At 34.9% G+C, this 19,100-nt stretch overlaps 1 protein-coding gene across 2 annotated transcripts in view; it reads right to left on the bottom strand.

Moving 5' to 3' along the window:
* The window catches only part of LOC128886190 (lachesin-like), a 152,177-nt gene that overhangs the window by 66,076 nt on the left and 67,001 nt on the right, over positions 1–19,100 (bottom strand). For both annotated transcript variants that reach the window (XM_054140842.1, XM_054140843.1), the window contains exon 2: positions 12,634–12,731. In XM_054140842.1, the coding sequence (XP_053996817.1) occupies positions 12,634–12,731 (98 nt within the window). The remainder of the gene's footprint in view (positions 1–12,633; positions 12,732–19,100) is intronic.

Raw genomic sequence — 19,100 nt, 5'->3', positions numbered from 1 at the left:
TAAGTAAGTAAGTAAGTAAGTAAGTAAGTAAGTAAGTAAGTAAGTAAAGTTCTAGAATTTGAAAAATCTCTCTCTCTCTCTCTCTCTCATTGTTCACATTGTGTATTTTTAAAATGAGATTCGGGCAAGTCGAAGTTTTAGTACATTATCGAAAACAAAATTGCAGTTCTGTAATTAACACTGTGATTCATATCAATTTGGTCTGTGGGATTCACGATCGAGACGTAGTTTATGCATCCTGCGCATATATTACGCGTTTTGGGGCGAAGTTTAGACCTCCTATAGCTGGAGCAATTCGCCCCCCAGCAGACTTTCGTTCGCCGATTTCCTAATCGTACTATCGCAGAACGTAAATTTAATAATCGCGATACAATTGTGAACTCCTGTACGAAGGCGAGGGAACAGTGGCGTCGGGGCCAGGTAACTATGCAAATTCAAACGGCACAGTCGTATTCACCGATACGACGACATACCACGCTTCATCCTACTTAGAATGCCTTCTATCCTTCGCCGCCACTAATAATTGCTTCATCTACCAATGGTCCTTGCTTCGACGTAAAGGCTTGGAGGGGTGGGGCGGGGGGTGCATCTCAAGGTTCTATTTCGTGCCCCTGGCGAATTGTTCCTACCCAGCTGAAGCAATTAGCGTTATCACGATATTAATATCAGCGGTCTGGCTCGTTGGAGCGAGCAAAATTGTGGAACGCGCAGAAAGGACGCGTCTCTACTTCTTGTTTTCTCTTCTCTCTGCTTTACTTATTTCGCCCATTCTGCTAAGCGACCGACGCCTCTGAACAATATGGCTCTCCCCCTCCTAAAGCTCTGGGCATCGAACAATTCCTATTGTATGTCTTTTGAATTGTTTTGAAGTGTTCATCGAAGATATTGATCGTAAGAAATTTTTCTACGTTTTTGTACCTAATGATCAGAACAACTAAAAATTAATTTCTGACAATAATTAAATTAATTATTAGCAATAAATATTGTTCAAATATTGTTCAAATTCTCGATGATTGATATTATTTAAAGTCAAATTGCATCCCAACCAAGCGCTATTGCAAAAGAATCTTTAACACCATAAGTACACATGGAAATTCATTTTTATTAGAATTTCTATTTCAATTAAAACTTCGTAATCCATGTTCCCCCATGTTCATTATCAAATAATTTCTTTAGAATCAAGAAGTGTTTTAGGTTATCAAGGTTTAAATGGCGAATCTACGGAACGAACACGACGCATTCAAACCTCGTGAATGAACATTGAGAACAAAATCAGGGATCCAACGAGTCATCGTTGATGCATAAGAAATTCCCAGACCCTTAAGGATCCTTCGGATGCCGGGTACGTCGTAACCATCAGTATTGCGAATAATTAATACGGCGGTTTGTTTGCACGAGCAATCACAGGGCAGCTCGTGCACACAAGTTCTCCAAGCTCTTCTGGAACCACCTCTTGCTTCTCCACTTCAGCTATTGACTTCGAGACGCGGGATTCGCCCCGCATTCTCCAGGGTTAACCTCCTTACTCGAAATAACCCCGTATTAGAACCGACGGCAGAAACGCGTCGAGAATCATGCGTCTGGCTGGCACGAGATCTTTAGGTAATTGCGGATTCTTAATAGGCCAAGGTATTTAGCCAAGAGTGGCCTCGAATACAACGACGATTACTCGAATTAAAAAGTGGAGCCGAGACGCGGAAGTATTCGTTCTCTTTCAACTGCTCTTGGTATCCTATTGGGGAGAAATGTGGAATATTTTTTGAATAATTTATAATGTGCGCGAGAACTGGTGTAGGAATAGTGATTTTATTTGAAATTCGATGAGTCACTTGAAGTGTACAGAATTCTTTAAAATTTGATATCCAGTTGAAAATGTCATAGGGTACTTATCGACATATATGTACGTTAATTAAATTTTCAATTGATGTGTATGGTTTAAAGATAGGGATTTAATTTGGACCTGAATAAGCATTCAGAAATATAGAGAAATCTTTAGGATTTAACATAAAGTTTGAAACGTTATAGGATAATTACCGATCAATTTTACATAAATATTGTATTTTATTTCATTTTATATTGGTATAATTTTATTTGCACGTTGTAGGTACATTAACATTTGTAATACTATAAAATATATGCAGAAGTAAGAATTAAATGATATTAGCAAATATTATCAAAAGTCTGTCAGCTGATACTCATGTGCTTCATTTATTTCATTTTTACTTGTACAAATCGAATCCCTACAAAATGAATTGTACAAATAAATTCAAATAAAGTGTGTAAGTATATTTTTTAACGAACTTTTCATTACCCAGAGGTTCTTTGCTAAAGGAATAATCGCGAAATGCACCGCGTGATTTAATATGTAAAATCCAATTTTAACCACTTTATTTTTCTTTACTTTTCTCCGAAAGGAGCGATGCATCTACCGGCATGCAACTGTGTTCTCTAAATAGGAACTGTAGAAACAGGAAACGACTTTATAATACTCCAGGATATCTTTCGAAGCCATCTTGGAATATCAGAATTTTAGATACGCGCTGTTACTAGATTTCGAGTTGATAAAAAGCAACTGTGTTGCGAACAAAAGGACGCCGTATGAAAAACAGAATGAAGCGCGCGTAAGAAAATATAGTATGTGTCTTAAAACACGGTTTAAAGTGGGCGTTAAAAATGGATGAGTGCGGATGGAAAAGTAAGAGAGAACGTGGCATGAGGACGGAGTAATCCACGTTTCATAAAATCAACGTCGAGTTCAGAATTATATTTTAATTTTGAATTTTAACCGGACGTAATTCATTCTTTGCAATTAGTATTATATTTGCAATTGCAGAAACATTGTAACTACCACATGCTTTATTTAAATTAATTTTATATAATTTCGTGCGTCTCATTATAATTGATTTCATGCGGCAAAATCACTATGTATATTTGCCTTACTGCTAGAGGTGAAAACCTATTATGAAGACGCCAATGGCAGCTCAAGGATAATATTTCTAAATATTTATTACGATGACTTTACTAGCTTTCTCTCTAAAAATAGACAATTATTTTAGGAAGAATGGTGCTTTATTATTATTAGATTATTAATGCTTGCTAGAATGATTTTTGCAAATTTGTATTAACAGTTTGCGACACCTTTGTCATTTTTCCTGCTCAAAATCCTCAAAATTAACAAATACGAAGGCTCCTAGTACTGTTCCTTCAGGATTCGAAATTCCATTACCAAACTATAGTCGTTTTCCAACCATTAGCTGATTATCGATCCCAACCCGCGTGGGTTTCGCTAATCTTTATTAACAAGCAGACAACCTCCATCATCTTTTCTACTAAAATTCTCGAAATTCAGAGGCCCCCAGTTCGGTGGCTGTTCCCCCAGGAATCGAGATTTCATTATCAAACGAGAATCGGTTCTCATGATCACCCCCTGCTAGCTTCAGCCAATTAAATCGCGCACTTGACACCAGTATCGACACTCTGGTCGCTCGGCCACGTAAATATATATCGCGGCGGTTATCGTTTATTTCTGGGATTAATTTATTCGTATTTCGGTTCCTGCTTGCGACGTAGCGTTCATTCTGCCCGCATTGTATTGTGCCGCTCATTGAATATGTAGCGACCGCTCGTGCTTGCACGCTATCCTCCGACATAATATTACGTATTACCTGCAACCGCGCGCTTCGGAATTGTATTTTTTGAATGTTCCTGTATTATTCATCCCGAACATTGGCTTAAAGGATTCCTCCGTTGCTTGAATCAAAAATTGGGCAATATTTCAAATTTTCTTTTTACCGCAATACAAAATATATTAACCTGAATTTCATTATGCTAATTAACGCGTTCGTGGATATATTACGTAAATGTTGTATGTACAATAAAGATATTTCAATAAATAGGAATTTAATTTATAATAATTATTGGATTAGTTACGAAGGTATCAGATGATTAACTTTTACTTGTTGGTTATTGGTATAGTAAGTGACAATTATTTACTAATATAAAAGAGCAACCTTCGAAATTATCTCTTGTCACTTTTAATTCACTTTTCGCGCAAAATTTTGTAAATTTTCCAGTCATTCTGTCCGTCACTTCGTTCCCAAAGTATTAGGTCGACAAACTTGAAGAATGTTGTTTCAAGAAAGAACAGCATTAAAGTTTGATGTACAGTATTAGCGTGTCTAAGGAGATCAGTTCAAAGCCCTGTAACTTTTTCCGATTCTTCGAATAATTTTTCCAATTTCGCCGTAATGCTATAGAATTACGTTTCTAAGAACTTTAAAGGAATGCAAATAAATCGATTTTCTTTATCTGGGAATTAGACACTCCTCGGGCTCTCTTCTCCGCGACGTTTACCGCAAGCGAATACCTCGAAGCGTTCCTCGAGCGTTTGTTCTCCGACCAGAAACAAATTCTTCCCGTACTTGGCACTCGATTTCAGGTCGATAAAGTTACGGTACGCGAAAACAGGATTACATTTCGGAATAAACGTACCGCGTACGTACAGGGTGTCCTCGCAATCGTACTACAAATTGAGAAAGGAACGATTCCTTATCCAAAAAGAAATCTAAAAGTGTTTCTGTAGCCGTAACTTCGAAAACCTGTCGGATATGGGTGTAGTAAGAAGATGATAAATAAAACAAAAAAGTAGAATTGTTAACTCATGGAACGAAGGAAAATAAAAAATTAATGAACGAAGCGTTTCAATGAACAACTCATCAAAATAATTAATTTATAAACTCAAATAATGCCTTGTATGTTTGATCGTTATAATAAAAGTAATACGTAGTTTCAGCTTCAAACAGTGTTTTTTCTCTGTAAAGACCATTTTTACATTGCTAGATGGTAAAATAAAATATGTTATGTGAGTACGTTTCTGTGTGGGCTTATTTATATTAATTGTAAGTTTGAATATTTCTCATCTCCTGTCAAAGTTAATTATACCATAAATTCGTTACTCGCCTTGCTTTCCTTTTGAAAAATTTCCTAACTAGATTTCTGTAACTAATAAAATATACATGTCCTTTTAACTCCATGAGAAATTGGCTGCACGTCTTGATCCCCTTTTGGAAAATTTCCTAACTAGATTTCAGTAAATCTGTATAAAGTACATATCGTTTTCATGCTAATCTTATTACAAATTCGTCGTTCATCTACCTCTCGCCTTGGAAAATTTCTTAACTCGATTACATTAAAATATATATTTCAAAACGTTCTCGTCTCCATTAATGGTTATTAAGATACAAACTTATTTTAATTCTAAGAAGAAAATAGAACTCATTTAAAAATAGTACATTTATATTCTATTTTATACTATATTTTTTTTTTCCATGAAAAGTTAATCGTTCCCTGATTGTGTTACGATTGTCAGGAACACCCCGTAGAACGGACGATGGAACGGCATGTAACCATTTGGCAAACGCGGCTGGCTCTTGCGAGATCAAACTGGTAATCTGATGGGACAGTTGCGACAGAATGCACGGGACGTTTTGTAAACAGATATAAACGTCCTGTGCGCGGCTAAACTTTTAATCTATACGCGATTACGAGTACTGATAACCGACATAGAAATCGATGAAAAATTTCAATAAGATATGCCACGGTAACTGTTCCAATTCAGAGTGTTCTAGTTCCTACTTTTAAAGCTACGTCATAAGTAGTCAATTATACACACTTACAAAATTAAAAAAAATTGTGTGGAAGCATACGTTTGGTTACATTCTGATTTTATTGCATAACGTGTATTACTAGATTCAAAATTTTATAAATCATAAATTGAAAACAAATTGCACAAGTCACACTAATTTTAATACAAAAATATTTTTATTCCTTGGAGGAAAACTGTTCACGTATCGCTCGGCGTATCGCATGTAAACGTGTTTGTAAATCTGCGTGAAAAATGCACAACGCTGCGGAAATGCAGCCTGAACTTTCTTCAAACGAATTGCGACAAGAAACGAAACTTAAATTCACTATTACGCGTCGAAGAGCGACAAACCAAACAAGAAAACGAAGACGCCTTTTCGTGCTTGGATGGCGGAAAGCTTTCTTCTTTGTTGATGGTGCAAATAAAGTGCTTCGAGTACGAATCTCCGACGAATATACGCGAAGCGGGACATTATTTATGATGCTGTAAGAAAACGATTCTATTTACGAATTTATGCCAAAGCGTAGAAGAAACCTTCTGCATGAATAAAGTTTTTTCCTACGATTTTCGAGAAAGTTATCTTCCCACTTACAAGATGCAAATAGGTGTCATTTGTATAGTAGGGTTTGTAAAAAGAAAGGACAGGTTTGAATAATGGTTTGCCTGAAAATAAGCCATTCAATGAATATGGAGTAAGATCACTATATTCATAATAATATAGAAAATTATTTTTCATTTTGAAATAATATTTTTATATTCAGAATAATCATAAAATTTTCTCACTATAATTATAATTATTATGTATATTGACTCTGGAGGTAACGCGAAACACATCAGTCGAAATGTTAAACAAGATTCCAAATTTGTCGTCTTTATCGACAAGCACACCTACACATTTTTGTATAGATACTTCAACATTGTTGTCAGTTTCATGAATTGCTTGAGTTAAGGATAATTGAAAAATTTTCAGGAAAAAGCTCATACGCATGACTCTACATCAGTCTTTGGAGCAAGAGTGCATTAAATCCACGAGAAACTTTGACTCCTTAGCGAATGATTCTAAATCCGAACTGGTTCATTCAAGTTCACAGCAATGTTCTCTATACTTCGTGGGATTATCACCTCCTCGCAGAAATAGGATTTAACCCTCATCGCATTAAACCGGTAAGGAAATAAAACTCCGGTTCTATTAAAGAGAAATTTATTCCGAATTAAGTTGAACTGAAACTCCCTCGCAAAGTAAATAATCTGACACTCGTTTAAACTCCACTCTTAATCTATATAAATAAAACACGTCTGCCGAGAAATGAGTGATAACTTGCGAAACAGGACATTCGTCTCCACTGGCGAGGAATAATTAATTAAATCTCACTCTGTTTGCTCGCGTATTCATAGAACTTGGAGCGAAATTCGTTGCATAATCGGTGCTGATATAATTCTGAAGGTTAAAGTAAGTCAAACATATGAACTGAAATTTTTACGTTATATTATGTTCATGTTAATATACTAATATTGTAATTTAAAGATATTGAGAGAGTCATAAGTAAGTAGAAATGGCGCGATATGGTCAGACATGTTAGCAAAGTCCTATCAGAATTCAAATTCAAATTTCCCGAAAACGAAGCTTCATATGAAAATATGTTACTCAACATTTTCGATCCATTTCTACATGAAGAATCACACTCTTCCAAGTTGATCCACGATTTTCTTTCCTACCTGTACAATACACGCACGTTACATATTTCTTAAATTATAATTTGAATGACTGTCAAATAAAAATGCAGTTTGGACTGTTATTATTAACAGCAGCTGTCCAAACGCTTCCAATTAATTTTGTGGCATAATAAAAATGGAGAAACAGTTACCTCGACGAACCACGAATTAGTGGAAAACAAGAGACGACCGTAAGTATTAAAAGGTACGATTACTTCAACGCGTTGAAAAAATTCTCTCAGCCTTAATCCCTCGAACTCCGACAAATTTCTAGGGTTCCAACTTCAATTAGGTTTAGAGCAGTAAAAACATGCGCCGGCAGGCTGGGGTGGCTCTGCTGCCTTGCTGTCGCTTCCGCAGGAAGTAATTTCGACTCTTTAATGAAATTTTAAAATTTCCCGCCGACTTTGGATAATATACAAACGGTTTCACTTTACAATTTCATTGTTTAATTCTTGTCAATTTCAACTGCTTTGCAGGGATTATTAATACCGAAAGCTTGCATATTTTTCTGTTCTATTTTAACCATAATAAATATATGTGAAATTCAAGATTTTTTTTTATATATTTTGAATTATAGTATTAGAAATATATAAACATAATATATACAAAAAAATACTGTATTTAATATTTGAATTAGTTAGTTTGATGGTTATTCAAAGATTATGGAAACGAAGCTGTATTAGATTTTTAAAAATTTTGCTAACGAGTCATACATTTTCTTGACAATTCATGTTTTCAATCTGCAATTCAAAAAATCTGATTTTTGATTTGGTGGATAGTTTAAATGACTTTTTCAATATTTTTAGATAATATTACATTATAATTAAATCTCATTAACGTTATTTCAAGTAACAGCCTCAACGAAATATTTCAAATATCGTGGAGACAGCTCGTGATCATTTACTAAATGGATTACAATATTCAGCGAACCCCGACGTTACTTATAATCTTGCAAACTAAAATTTTAGTGTTTCTTAATAATTCGTCTCGTAAAATCTCAATTATTAGATTAACATCAGCGAATTATCACTGCACAATCATTTTAAATTATTATACTATACGGTTAGAAATGATATTTTGAACGGATACACCATTTATTCCATAGCTTTCCAGAGTACCTATCGCGATCAAATATATTTCCATCACACGAATTAGCGTGATAATGAATTATTAATTAACAATGTTGTAGTTTCCATCGCTAGTTTAAATACTTCATGCATTCAATATAAGGTGGTTATAACAGTACTCCAGAAAATAATCAATACACAAGTTCTTGTAAACAATTCACTGACATAACCTCATCATACTTAAAGAACTTAAGCGATACTAGCTCGTCGAAGTCATTAAAGTTACCTCACTCGTGAGCGATTTAATTATCATGTTGAATTATAGATAACTTTCGCGAAACACGAAAGCAAGCTTAAAGCTTTAGGCGCTATATTCAGACTTATACAAATAATTTAACACAGTGCCTAAGTTGTAGTGAATGAAAATGATATAGAACAGAGATCTGTTAGGCAAACAAATGGAATAGGTATTCGTTAGAAATGATTTCGGATTTGCGGACTTGTAAAAAATATAAATTTTCTAAAAATTGCAATCTCTAAATTAAAAATGTAGTCAATTTTAACACGCTATCTATTCCATTATTTTTAATTTGAAACAATAACTGTTTGAAGCAGTTTTATCAAACTATTATAATTGTCACAACACTCAGAATGAAAAAATGGTCTATCAAAGGCAATTCCGTGAACGAGCGACAAATGGTTTGCTTTTCGAGCGAATTTTTGGCACATTGCAAATGAAGCGGGATTGCTAAATTGTTATATCTGTTGCGATACGCAGAACGACAAAAAAAATTGTCACAAAGACAACTTCGTGGAACAAGTAACAAATGGTTTGGTTTCAGCTTTCACAAAAAAAAAGCTGTAAGTAAAAAGGAACGACTGTTGATCGATCCAACGGGAAACATGATGATAGAACGGAGCACGCTCCAACAAAAAATTAAAAGATAAAACGTTTCAGACGAACTCTGTTGTTTCTACTATATGTAATGCGAGTTATCAGTAATAAAGAGAGTAAAAGAAATTGAAAATGGAAATGTGCTTGTATGAAAAGTCTTGTCAACGTCAGATGTTGTAGAATAATAGAAGTAACGGTTAACTTGCGAACATATTTTAGATGAGGTAGCTTTTTATGCAAAATAAAATGCATAAATGTTGTTTCTTCTTATAATTGAAATATCATTTGATTATTTTATATTTTACATTTCTTCTCTTTACAAATATTATTTTTTGTTAATTTCCAATGTAAAAGTAGTGGCTTGACTGCGATTAACATTATCCAAAGCTATAGTGTTAATCTAACGCACAACAATAATACTAGTAATACCTACTTTTGAGAGAGAGAGAATTATACCCAGGCATTATAATATTAATAAAATGAAAATGAAAAGGATAGTGGGTTCAATAATGCCGCGTATCGATTAAACGCTTGAATTTCATGTGATTTCGTCCTCATTCCTCATTGTCCCGTTAGCGAACACACTCGGAACACGATTTCTTTCACGGCGATTTTAACTTCGATAATTACTTTCGCAAACTAATCGAATTTGTATCGACAGGGGCACGATACAACGCCTGGGTGGAACTTTCAACGAACGCTGGTGAGGAGCAAGTTACGAACACGTTAATTTCGCCGCGAGCATCGCGTCGATTATCGAAGGCACGGCCCTTTGTGCGGATAAACTCGCGCTCGTTTTCATTTTCCTCTATTTTTCGTTTTCTCTTTCCTTTTTCCTATCCAACGAATATTCCTGTCCGGCGTATTTTCATTTCCGGGTGAGACGTCGTCGACCACGAGCGTAAAGATAATGAATCGATTCCATTTTGGTCTGCTCGCGCGCGCACACAACGCGGTAAACAATCGCTGCGAATTTTTATCAGAGGCGCACACATTACCCGACCATAAGCACAATCGCGTTTATGGAAAACGCGAACCAGGCAGAATTTTTCATATAATTTGTCAAAAGCTGCATCACTTTTGCAGTCGCGCTTCTTAAATAAGAATTTACGCTATTTATTTCAATAATTTGGTGCATGTAAAATGATTCAATTTTCATTTTAATTAGTATATTGTATTTGTAATTGAACACATTTTTACAATTAGAACAATTTTGGATATTACAAGTTTGACTCTGCATGTGTTCATGAAGGGGTTCCGAGAGGGTTGGAAACGTTAGGGTCTGCACAATTTCATTTACACCTACTACTGTTAGTTTACACATCTGAAAACCAGTGAAATAAACGTAGCGTTGTAACTACATATATAATACTTCCGATAAATAGGTTTACTCTGTTTCTCCACTCAGCGCGATTGAACTTATGAAGGGTAGTGTAGTTCCCGATCGCGGGGACGTTTCTATCTAGGAAACTATAACTCGTACCTTTGCGGTCGTGGCGCGAAGGAGGACCAAGCTAAGAGGGTTAGCGAATCGAAGGGGGGCGCATTCTAAGAGGGATGTTCCGCCTCCGGAGGAAGGTGGAAAAGAGAAGGGAATAAAAAAGAATAGGCGGATAAAAAGTATTGGCGGAGGAAGGAAAAAGGGGGCCAAGAACCGCTTAACAAACTGCTGAACTCACACCCCGCGGGATTTTATTTCTGCTTAAATGGAGTTGCCGAGATACGCGTCGGATACGGATTCTCACCGAATCTCTGGCTCCGGGAGTTTATTTCCACCGTTTGTTAACCTCTCTCTATCTTTCCCTTTTTCGTACGTTCTATCCTTCGTGCTTTTGTGAAATTTCGTTTGGAAACTGATGAAACTGAACGCCGTTCAAGGTTACAACCGTGCAACTGTTCAACGGTCTTCCTACTTCGGCGCTCTTCGGTAAATGGGTCACCCTTGGGAATTTTTTGGGGGGGAAAAGTATATGTTGAACCTTCTTCGAATTTTGCAGATGATTTTGTTGACTGCTTGACGGGGTTTAGGAATGTTTATAGTTGGGAAATTTGGGTATTTTTGGGTTATAAGTGCGAGGGAGAACTACTTAACTATGTCTGACCATTACTGGCTATTTCTACTTGTGCGTACCGATGCTTCTGTTATGTCTATGCTTCTGTAAGGCTTCTGTATTGTCTTCCTTTAATATACCTTTTAATTAACTCAAGTGATTATAATTAAAAAAGAAATGGTAACATTTTTGTTATACAATATCAAATGAATATCAACAGTTTTGAAGAAAACTATTGCAAACTATAGCAATATTTCAATCTATAATTAATAAAGGCAGTATTTGAACGTCACCGTAATTTTTCCAAATAGAATTATGTGCTTTCTTGCTTTATCTTGGAAGCATTAATAATAAATATATGCAAGTAATTATAGAGAACTTTTGAAGGTCTGCATTTTTTTGATCATGGTTGAGTGTAATAAATATTCATGAACGAAATAGGATGTTGATAGAGTACGAATTGTTCGAGACTTTCTACTTCTGAGAAATGGCATATTTCGACCGTAATTTCGGTGTTTCTGTGTGTTATACCTACCATATTCGACCGAGACTAAATTTCCCAATAGTTGACATTCCCCAATAGTTGACGTGCACGTCTCAGCCATGTTGAATTTCCCACGAGACTATCCGGTCTGAGACCCCCAAACATTTTCTGAGAGGTTACTTAAAATAAAAGTTCTTCAAGAATTTAACGCTCTCATGTGATCCAGCGAAGGATGTACAACTAGTTCGATATGCGTCTAATCAAATTCTTTAAATTAGCGTTGAACTTTGATGAGGAGTGTTCCTCCACTATTCACTAATATTAAAATAAAATGTATATAGTATCCTACACAGGTGTATCTGCGGGACACAGCTAGTTTAAATATAAATGAATATTTGGAATTTGAAACAAAAATTAATTGCTGTAATAAAATTATAAATATCTGTAGCTACTAATATTGAGCTTACGTTGGTCTTTACAAAGGCACCAGCAATGTTAGTATAAAATAATCAAAATAAATATGAAGACTTTGTATTTCCAAAACAGAAAATAATTTAAATTACCCATGACTCTTCGCTATATTCTTGTATTTCCGTAATTATTCTGTTCTAGTCCTCAATTAAATTACGATGAGAAGTGTTCCGTTTCGCCCAAGGGCACACGCCGCTATTTATTCAAACTATCCGGCGCGTGTAATGCGTCGCATAGTAATTGCGGGGCGACCGCAGCGACGCGTGGAAATAGTGATGCTCGAGGGTGGCAAGAGGCGGTCTTACCTTGTATATTCCAAGATTTTCCACGATGCAGGTGAAAATGGCCTCGCGACCCACGGAGACCGTAAGGTTGTTCAACGGTTTGCCAAACCTTGGTGAATCTGCAACACGAAAGGTCCTCGACTTGAGTATCCAGTCACGGTGAACACTTTACATAACCGTGGTATACACACTCACCCCTCTGCTCGCTTACTTACTTACTTACTAACTTACTTACTTACTTACTTACGGCTACTTATGCTTATAACACAGCTACAGGCGCGCTAAAGTTTGCAAAGTACTCGAGAAACTCGGCGGTGAATGGGGCGAGTTAACGTAAGCAGGTCAAGCAGAGACTAAGCCTAACCTCTTTATATTTTCCGACAGAATCCTTATCCTACGGACTTCAGGAAACGTGGTTCGATCATTGCGGAAGACTCGTTTCATCTCGTACTCCCGTGGAAACGGAAGGCAGATGACACGTGACGCTTTAATCGTTTATTAGACAAAAAATTCGTATAAAATTATTTTTATGATTTTTCCATGAAAAGAAATAATGATACTACAAATAAATATAATAAAGAGCGTGTCGTAATAAAAGTGAAACGAGTGGTCAGTTTTCTGCTTTTATTCTGTAATTCTAAATGAAATGCATACACATATACGAGACAGAGACATTATCCCTCTTTATTCACTTTTAACGTTACCATACTCTTTAATATATATATTTATAGAATTATTGTATACAATTGTAAATGATACCTGTATCAGGAATGAACAATTTCCGTTTCTAACATGTATCATATAGAAGTCCCCGAAATTTAAAGTAATAAAGATTTTTACTCGTTACAAAATTAATTAATATTTACAGCAAATATCAATAGATAAATCTAAGCCTATAAGTTTAATTATGAAACTTTAAATTAATTCTCAAATAATATCGATTTCTAGGCATCGAGGCTAACTAAATTCTAATTTATTATCAACAATTCGTGGGGAAAAACGTATAATAAATAAACAGTAATAAATGAAAATAACACACGCCTCGTAATTAATAAGACAAAGGATCCATGACGGTATCCTCTTCGATGTCGTAACAAAGCGGTAGGATTAAATTCATCGAGTATCGGATGTATTCGTGACTCGTGACGAGTAATGACACTCATGTTAGGCTGGTAAACGGCAATTAAACCCTAATCGTGTTCTAAGGAAATATTGATCCACGTACCGGGCTCAGACACAATCTCAGACGCGAGCTAGCACCTCTAAACATTAATTTCCCGAATGTACTCCAGCTGGCAGCGGTTTAGCACGTTTATGTTTCTCATTGGACTCAACGGCATCCATATTTCAATATCGTTAGCGTTAATTAAACATCATAGACGGTTTTCGTACTTCGAAAGAAGCATGAAAGTTGCGCCCGTTAATGAACTCCCGGTTGCAACTACCGAGGAGAATTAAGTTGCAGCTAATGTAACATCTTTGTTTAGACAAAGTATTTTCATTATTAAGGTCCTTTAAGAAATTAACGACGACAGATACCGGTAGGGACGGGGGGCTATATAAATATACACAACGAAATCTCTCTTACTAATTCCTTTTACTAAGCTTCACAAAGTGCAAACTCCTTATCAGGCACAGCAACTTCTAAAAGAACATCGACGAGCGTGCCAATTACGACTTCAATAACCCGTCTGAAATGGCGCACCAGCGTTTGGGAAACTGTGCAGACGAGTTTATCGCGAAAATGTTCGTACAAGTCATTTCAAACTCCAGCCGGGAAATAAACTAAAATTATAATTTTCATTTTCACTAGATTATACCGTGAAATAATGTTGCAGCAATGCGTGTAATTTATGGAGCAAGCTGAATTGTTTACGTTTCGACCATCTAGAGTGTGGTTATTTTTAAAATAGTGTTACGATAATATGTCTGATAAATAAAAATAAGAATGATCCACGAAATGTAGAAAAACAATATGATATAGAGTAAGGGTACTTTTGCTGGGGTACTCTTATTTTTATTTTTAAAGCTTATTATCTCAGTATAATCCTGAAGAGGATAACGTTCCATGTGGTCGTAGCACAAACAACCTAACAAAGCACGTTTTGCGGTTGCCTTAACGTTCGACTAAATTACGTATACTTTTGACACACAATCTTGAAATTTACGATAATAAGGCGAGCGAGTGATGTATTATTACTTTTTAATATTATATCGCTCTTATTATGCATAAATGAAAACACGTACGTGTACGTGTAGTATATGAAAATAAAATGTAAATGGAATATGTGTGTGGGTAATAGGCGAGGTTAAAATGCTGTTATGAAACCTAACTGGCATTATATATGAAAAATAACGTTCCATGATTAGCAAATGTTTACACAAAAAATACAACAAATGTAAACAGATATAACTGTTGGCTGAAGCCTGTTACCTTGAGTAATTATTTTATAAAAAAGGTTATTATTAAAAGTAATGAAAATTTAATTTCTGGTAAACTGAAATGTACGATGCGAGTTCATTTTTAAAACTGTCTGCAACACTTGAAGTTCGATAATATACATCATTCCTTATTAAAACATTTTTAATACAGAAACATTTCTGTTACATTTTAGAAGAGCAGAATTTTCCAATTGGTCGGATTCTTTTTTTAATTTCATTTCAATGTAGTAATCACGTTTCTCAATTTAATGGAAACCCCCATTGTTCCAGATTTAACTGTATGGTTATTATTCAATTTGTTGTATTTAACGTAGACAGAGCATCGGTCACGTTATCGATCAATCAATACTATTTTTCAAAAAACAGGAAACGCGAGTAATTGACGTTCGTGCGTAATCATAACAAATAGTGTTGACATCGCAACAACGAAAAATACATACCTCCCGGTCAATGAATCACTTTAAATTTAATGAATCGCGGCGTTCGAAGTTTGTAAATTGGGGGATAAAGGTTGATATTTTAATGATATCGGTGGATATTTAGAATATGTGCCGACGCGTTGAATTGATTTTTAATACTGTTCCCTGGCCACCTTGTCCGTCGGTGAAATTTAAATTAGTTAAGTAACATTCGACCACTCAAACTGCGTCATTGCAATAATTACAGCGAACAAAGTTTTCGCACGTTTATCCATAGAACTGCTATAGGGATTGGATTCATAATACGAACGTGCTTACCGTGTTATGCCTGGAATTAGGAATTTCAGCGCATCCGTCCTTGGGTATTTTCAATTTTCCATTTTATGGTGGATTCCATATTCTAATTAGAACTGGCAGTCCTACTTTTGAATGGCGACAAATATATACATACATCGTGAAACAGCTCTATTGTAGCTTAATTTTCCTTTGTTTATTAAATTTGGGTACTTCTTCGATGTTTTTGCACATTTTAAGCTGAATCATTTGAAAATATCTAAAAGATTTCATTATTGTTAACAAATTCTAAATAGCTTGAACTTTATATTTTATATTTATATTCATATACGTAGGCCAATACGTGTCTCTTTAAACTTTTAAAAAGTTTGACAGATCATTTAAGAATCGAGTATGGAATAAACATGTATATATATATAAATATAAAATTTAAGCAGATTACAATATGTTAACAATAGTGTGTTAAAATCTGTCAGATATTTTCAAGTGAAACAACGTGTAGAATTTTCAAACATTCGTATTCTCTTATCTAAACTTTTTATATAAATATATATATTATAAATTTTATATGTTTTTTTTGTATGAACAGTTTTTCCCAAATGATGTACGAAATTACATTTTCTCCCTCTTCCACAATATTCTGGATATATTTCTGAGAAAGATGATCCATTGACGAGTACTCGCATCCATTTTGAAGCAAACTTCCATGAATTCCGTTTAGCAAAGTATGACTAATATCCTGTTCTCGAGCAGAAACTTCCGAACAAATATTTTCCACGTTAATCGAAAGCTGTAAGAACAAGATCCAGCGATTTCCTGCATTCACTGTCGTCCATTAAACTGAATAGATGACCGTCGGGTTGACACATACATCCATTAGAATTAATTCCTTCATATGAATAGTCTACATGTCCGTGGCTTTTTCAATTTCGTTGAAGTTTCGAACTTCCACTGAAGGCTCTACTACTGAAGGTTCCTACTGTTGACTCTACTTTTTTGTTTACTCTATTCTACTTTAATAATGTATTGCCTGTACCATCTTCTATATTTTGTTCTTACCTTGTGTGACAAGTTTCTGACATTATTTGTGAAGATTCATGAAGAATTAATATGATTGAAAATGTTACAAGATATTTCATGTCTTCGATTAGTTATAACAATTCTGTTCGTTGACTCTTCCATATTAATTTGCTATAAACATTTTCAACATATACTCATCATACATAAATAAATTGTAATTGAAACATGCGCGTACAAAATAAATTCTTCGGGGGAATAATACCAAAATTATTTGATGAGCAACCTACTGTAAAATCGATATTCATTTAAAAAGCAACTATCTCTCAACTCTGTTATGAATAACATGAATAATATTCGAATCACCGCTTCTAAATTTTCGAAATTGATAGTTTGATTGGGCGAGGTACACACTCGGATATTGCATTCGGTAGAAAAAACACGCGATAAAATTTTTTCTATCCTGTAACCGAGTTTTTTCTTATTGGAATTTCTACAATATTCAATATTCCATGTACAGTTTACAGACACAAATGTTTATCGTAGTGCTGACAATAATAGACCATACTTTTGTGGCAATTTCTTCAACGTATTATTTTACTGGGCTGTTATCGGCACTTATGGTTGAAAATAATTAAATATTATCTGTTTATGGAAAATATTTAGTCTCAGGATGGCAAATCACGCTACCGAAAACTATTAGAGAAGCTCAAAATTTAATACGAGGAAAGGTGAACTAAAATTATGAAATTACAAAAATTATGAAATTGATGCAGTAATAAATAGTAAATAAAAATTATAGAATTGATGATGAAAAGAATATTCATAGGTGAACATTTTTATTATTTTCATGACTTCTCTATACCAGCAAAGATCCATCCTTCTCGATTAAAATAAGAATGAGACAAAATCCGTATGGTTAATATAATAGTTTCAACGTTAAAAATTTATTTTAGAAGGCAGTCTTTATTTGAAAAGTTAAAAAATGAGAACTTCGAGTGGCTGCAATTTTTAATAATTACTAGACTAATAAGATGAAACCTTAAAGACACCCTAATATCGCCTGGACTTCAACGTATTTGAAAAGCATATCGAGGCACAAAAATGATCGATTCGAATAGGAATGCCCCATAAACCTAATGCATACAGCGATGCTCCTTCAAGTGAAATGGTCAGAAATTCTGTAGGGTCCTAGCAGCTGCCTTCGTAAAAGCCATTATATCATAAAGAACCCGATTTGTGTAAAGCATTGTAACTCCTGTCTATGTAGATGCCTACGCATATCATTGGGACCGTAAACGTAAATTCGAATTTCTGTAGCATGAAACACGCGATGAAAAGCACACGTCGCTACATTTTCGTGGATCTGTCATTTCACCTGAAAACGTTTCGGAATATAATAATCGTCCCATTCGTTCCAAACATCCCCTAACTATCAACGCCGATATTTGGAAACGTCGCCTAAAGGGTAGCGCGATACAAATCAACCAATTATCTCAGATTTGTGGATTGAGGACGCACGCGGAACGCATACGCTCATTTAGGAGGTAACGTATCATATACACGACAATTATGCAATGAGTGTACTCGTACATTGTCAGTCGATCTTGCACATTCTGATGTTATGGCTTAAGCTGCATCTGGATAATTGGATCCTCTGCGGCTGCGGGTAAGGTCATTGAATAATCCAGAGTTCCCACACCATTTCAGATCGTTGCCGGGAGTGTATTCCGTGTACCAAAATGACGGCAAAGGATTTCTAACAATTAGTCCACGCGTTTCTGAGAACTTCCTTACATTTAACTAAATAGTTCCTTCAAATAATGTAATTTTAAATGTACGTAAATAATTAAACAGTTATTTTTTTCTTATCGTTTCGATTCATCGTCCTTGATTCCTCATTGGGATAAATTAATTTTTTAAGAGTTAACTCTTTTTTACAGATATTTTCATGTGGTAGTAATACATGCTTCGACGACAAGAATCAATCAATCATTATATACATTTAATTGAACCATGATAAACAAATTAATACTTCATTTAATTTTTATTTTTATGAAATAAATTGACATTAAAATTTGTTCAGGGAAGAATACCATTTCCCATGAAATATCATATAAATATCAGAATATCATGTCTAACAAATACATTATAGTAACCAATATAAATATTATTAACATCTTTGTAAGAAATATAACAATTGACTACAATGTCGACAAACAACTGAAATTATTATCTAAAATGTAAACCAATGAAAATCTATCAATCTCTAATAAATTTTTCAGTAGCCAGTAATTGGCTAATTGCGTCTCGCTT

The sequence above is a fragment of the Hylaeus anthracinus genome, unplaced genomic scaffold (genome assembly GCF_026225885.1).
Source record: "Hylaeus anthracinus isolate JK02 unplaced genomic scaffold, UHH_iyHylAnth1.0_haploid 11982, whole genome shotgun sequence".
Classification (NCBI taxonomy): Eukaryota; Metazoa; Arthropoda; class Insecta; order Hymenoptera; family Colletidae; genus Hylaeus; species Hylaeus anthracinus.
Note: the sequence above shows the minus strand (reverse complement) of the source record. Positions and strands in the feature narration are given on the sequence as shown.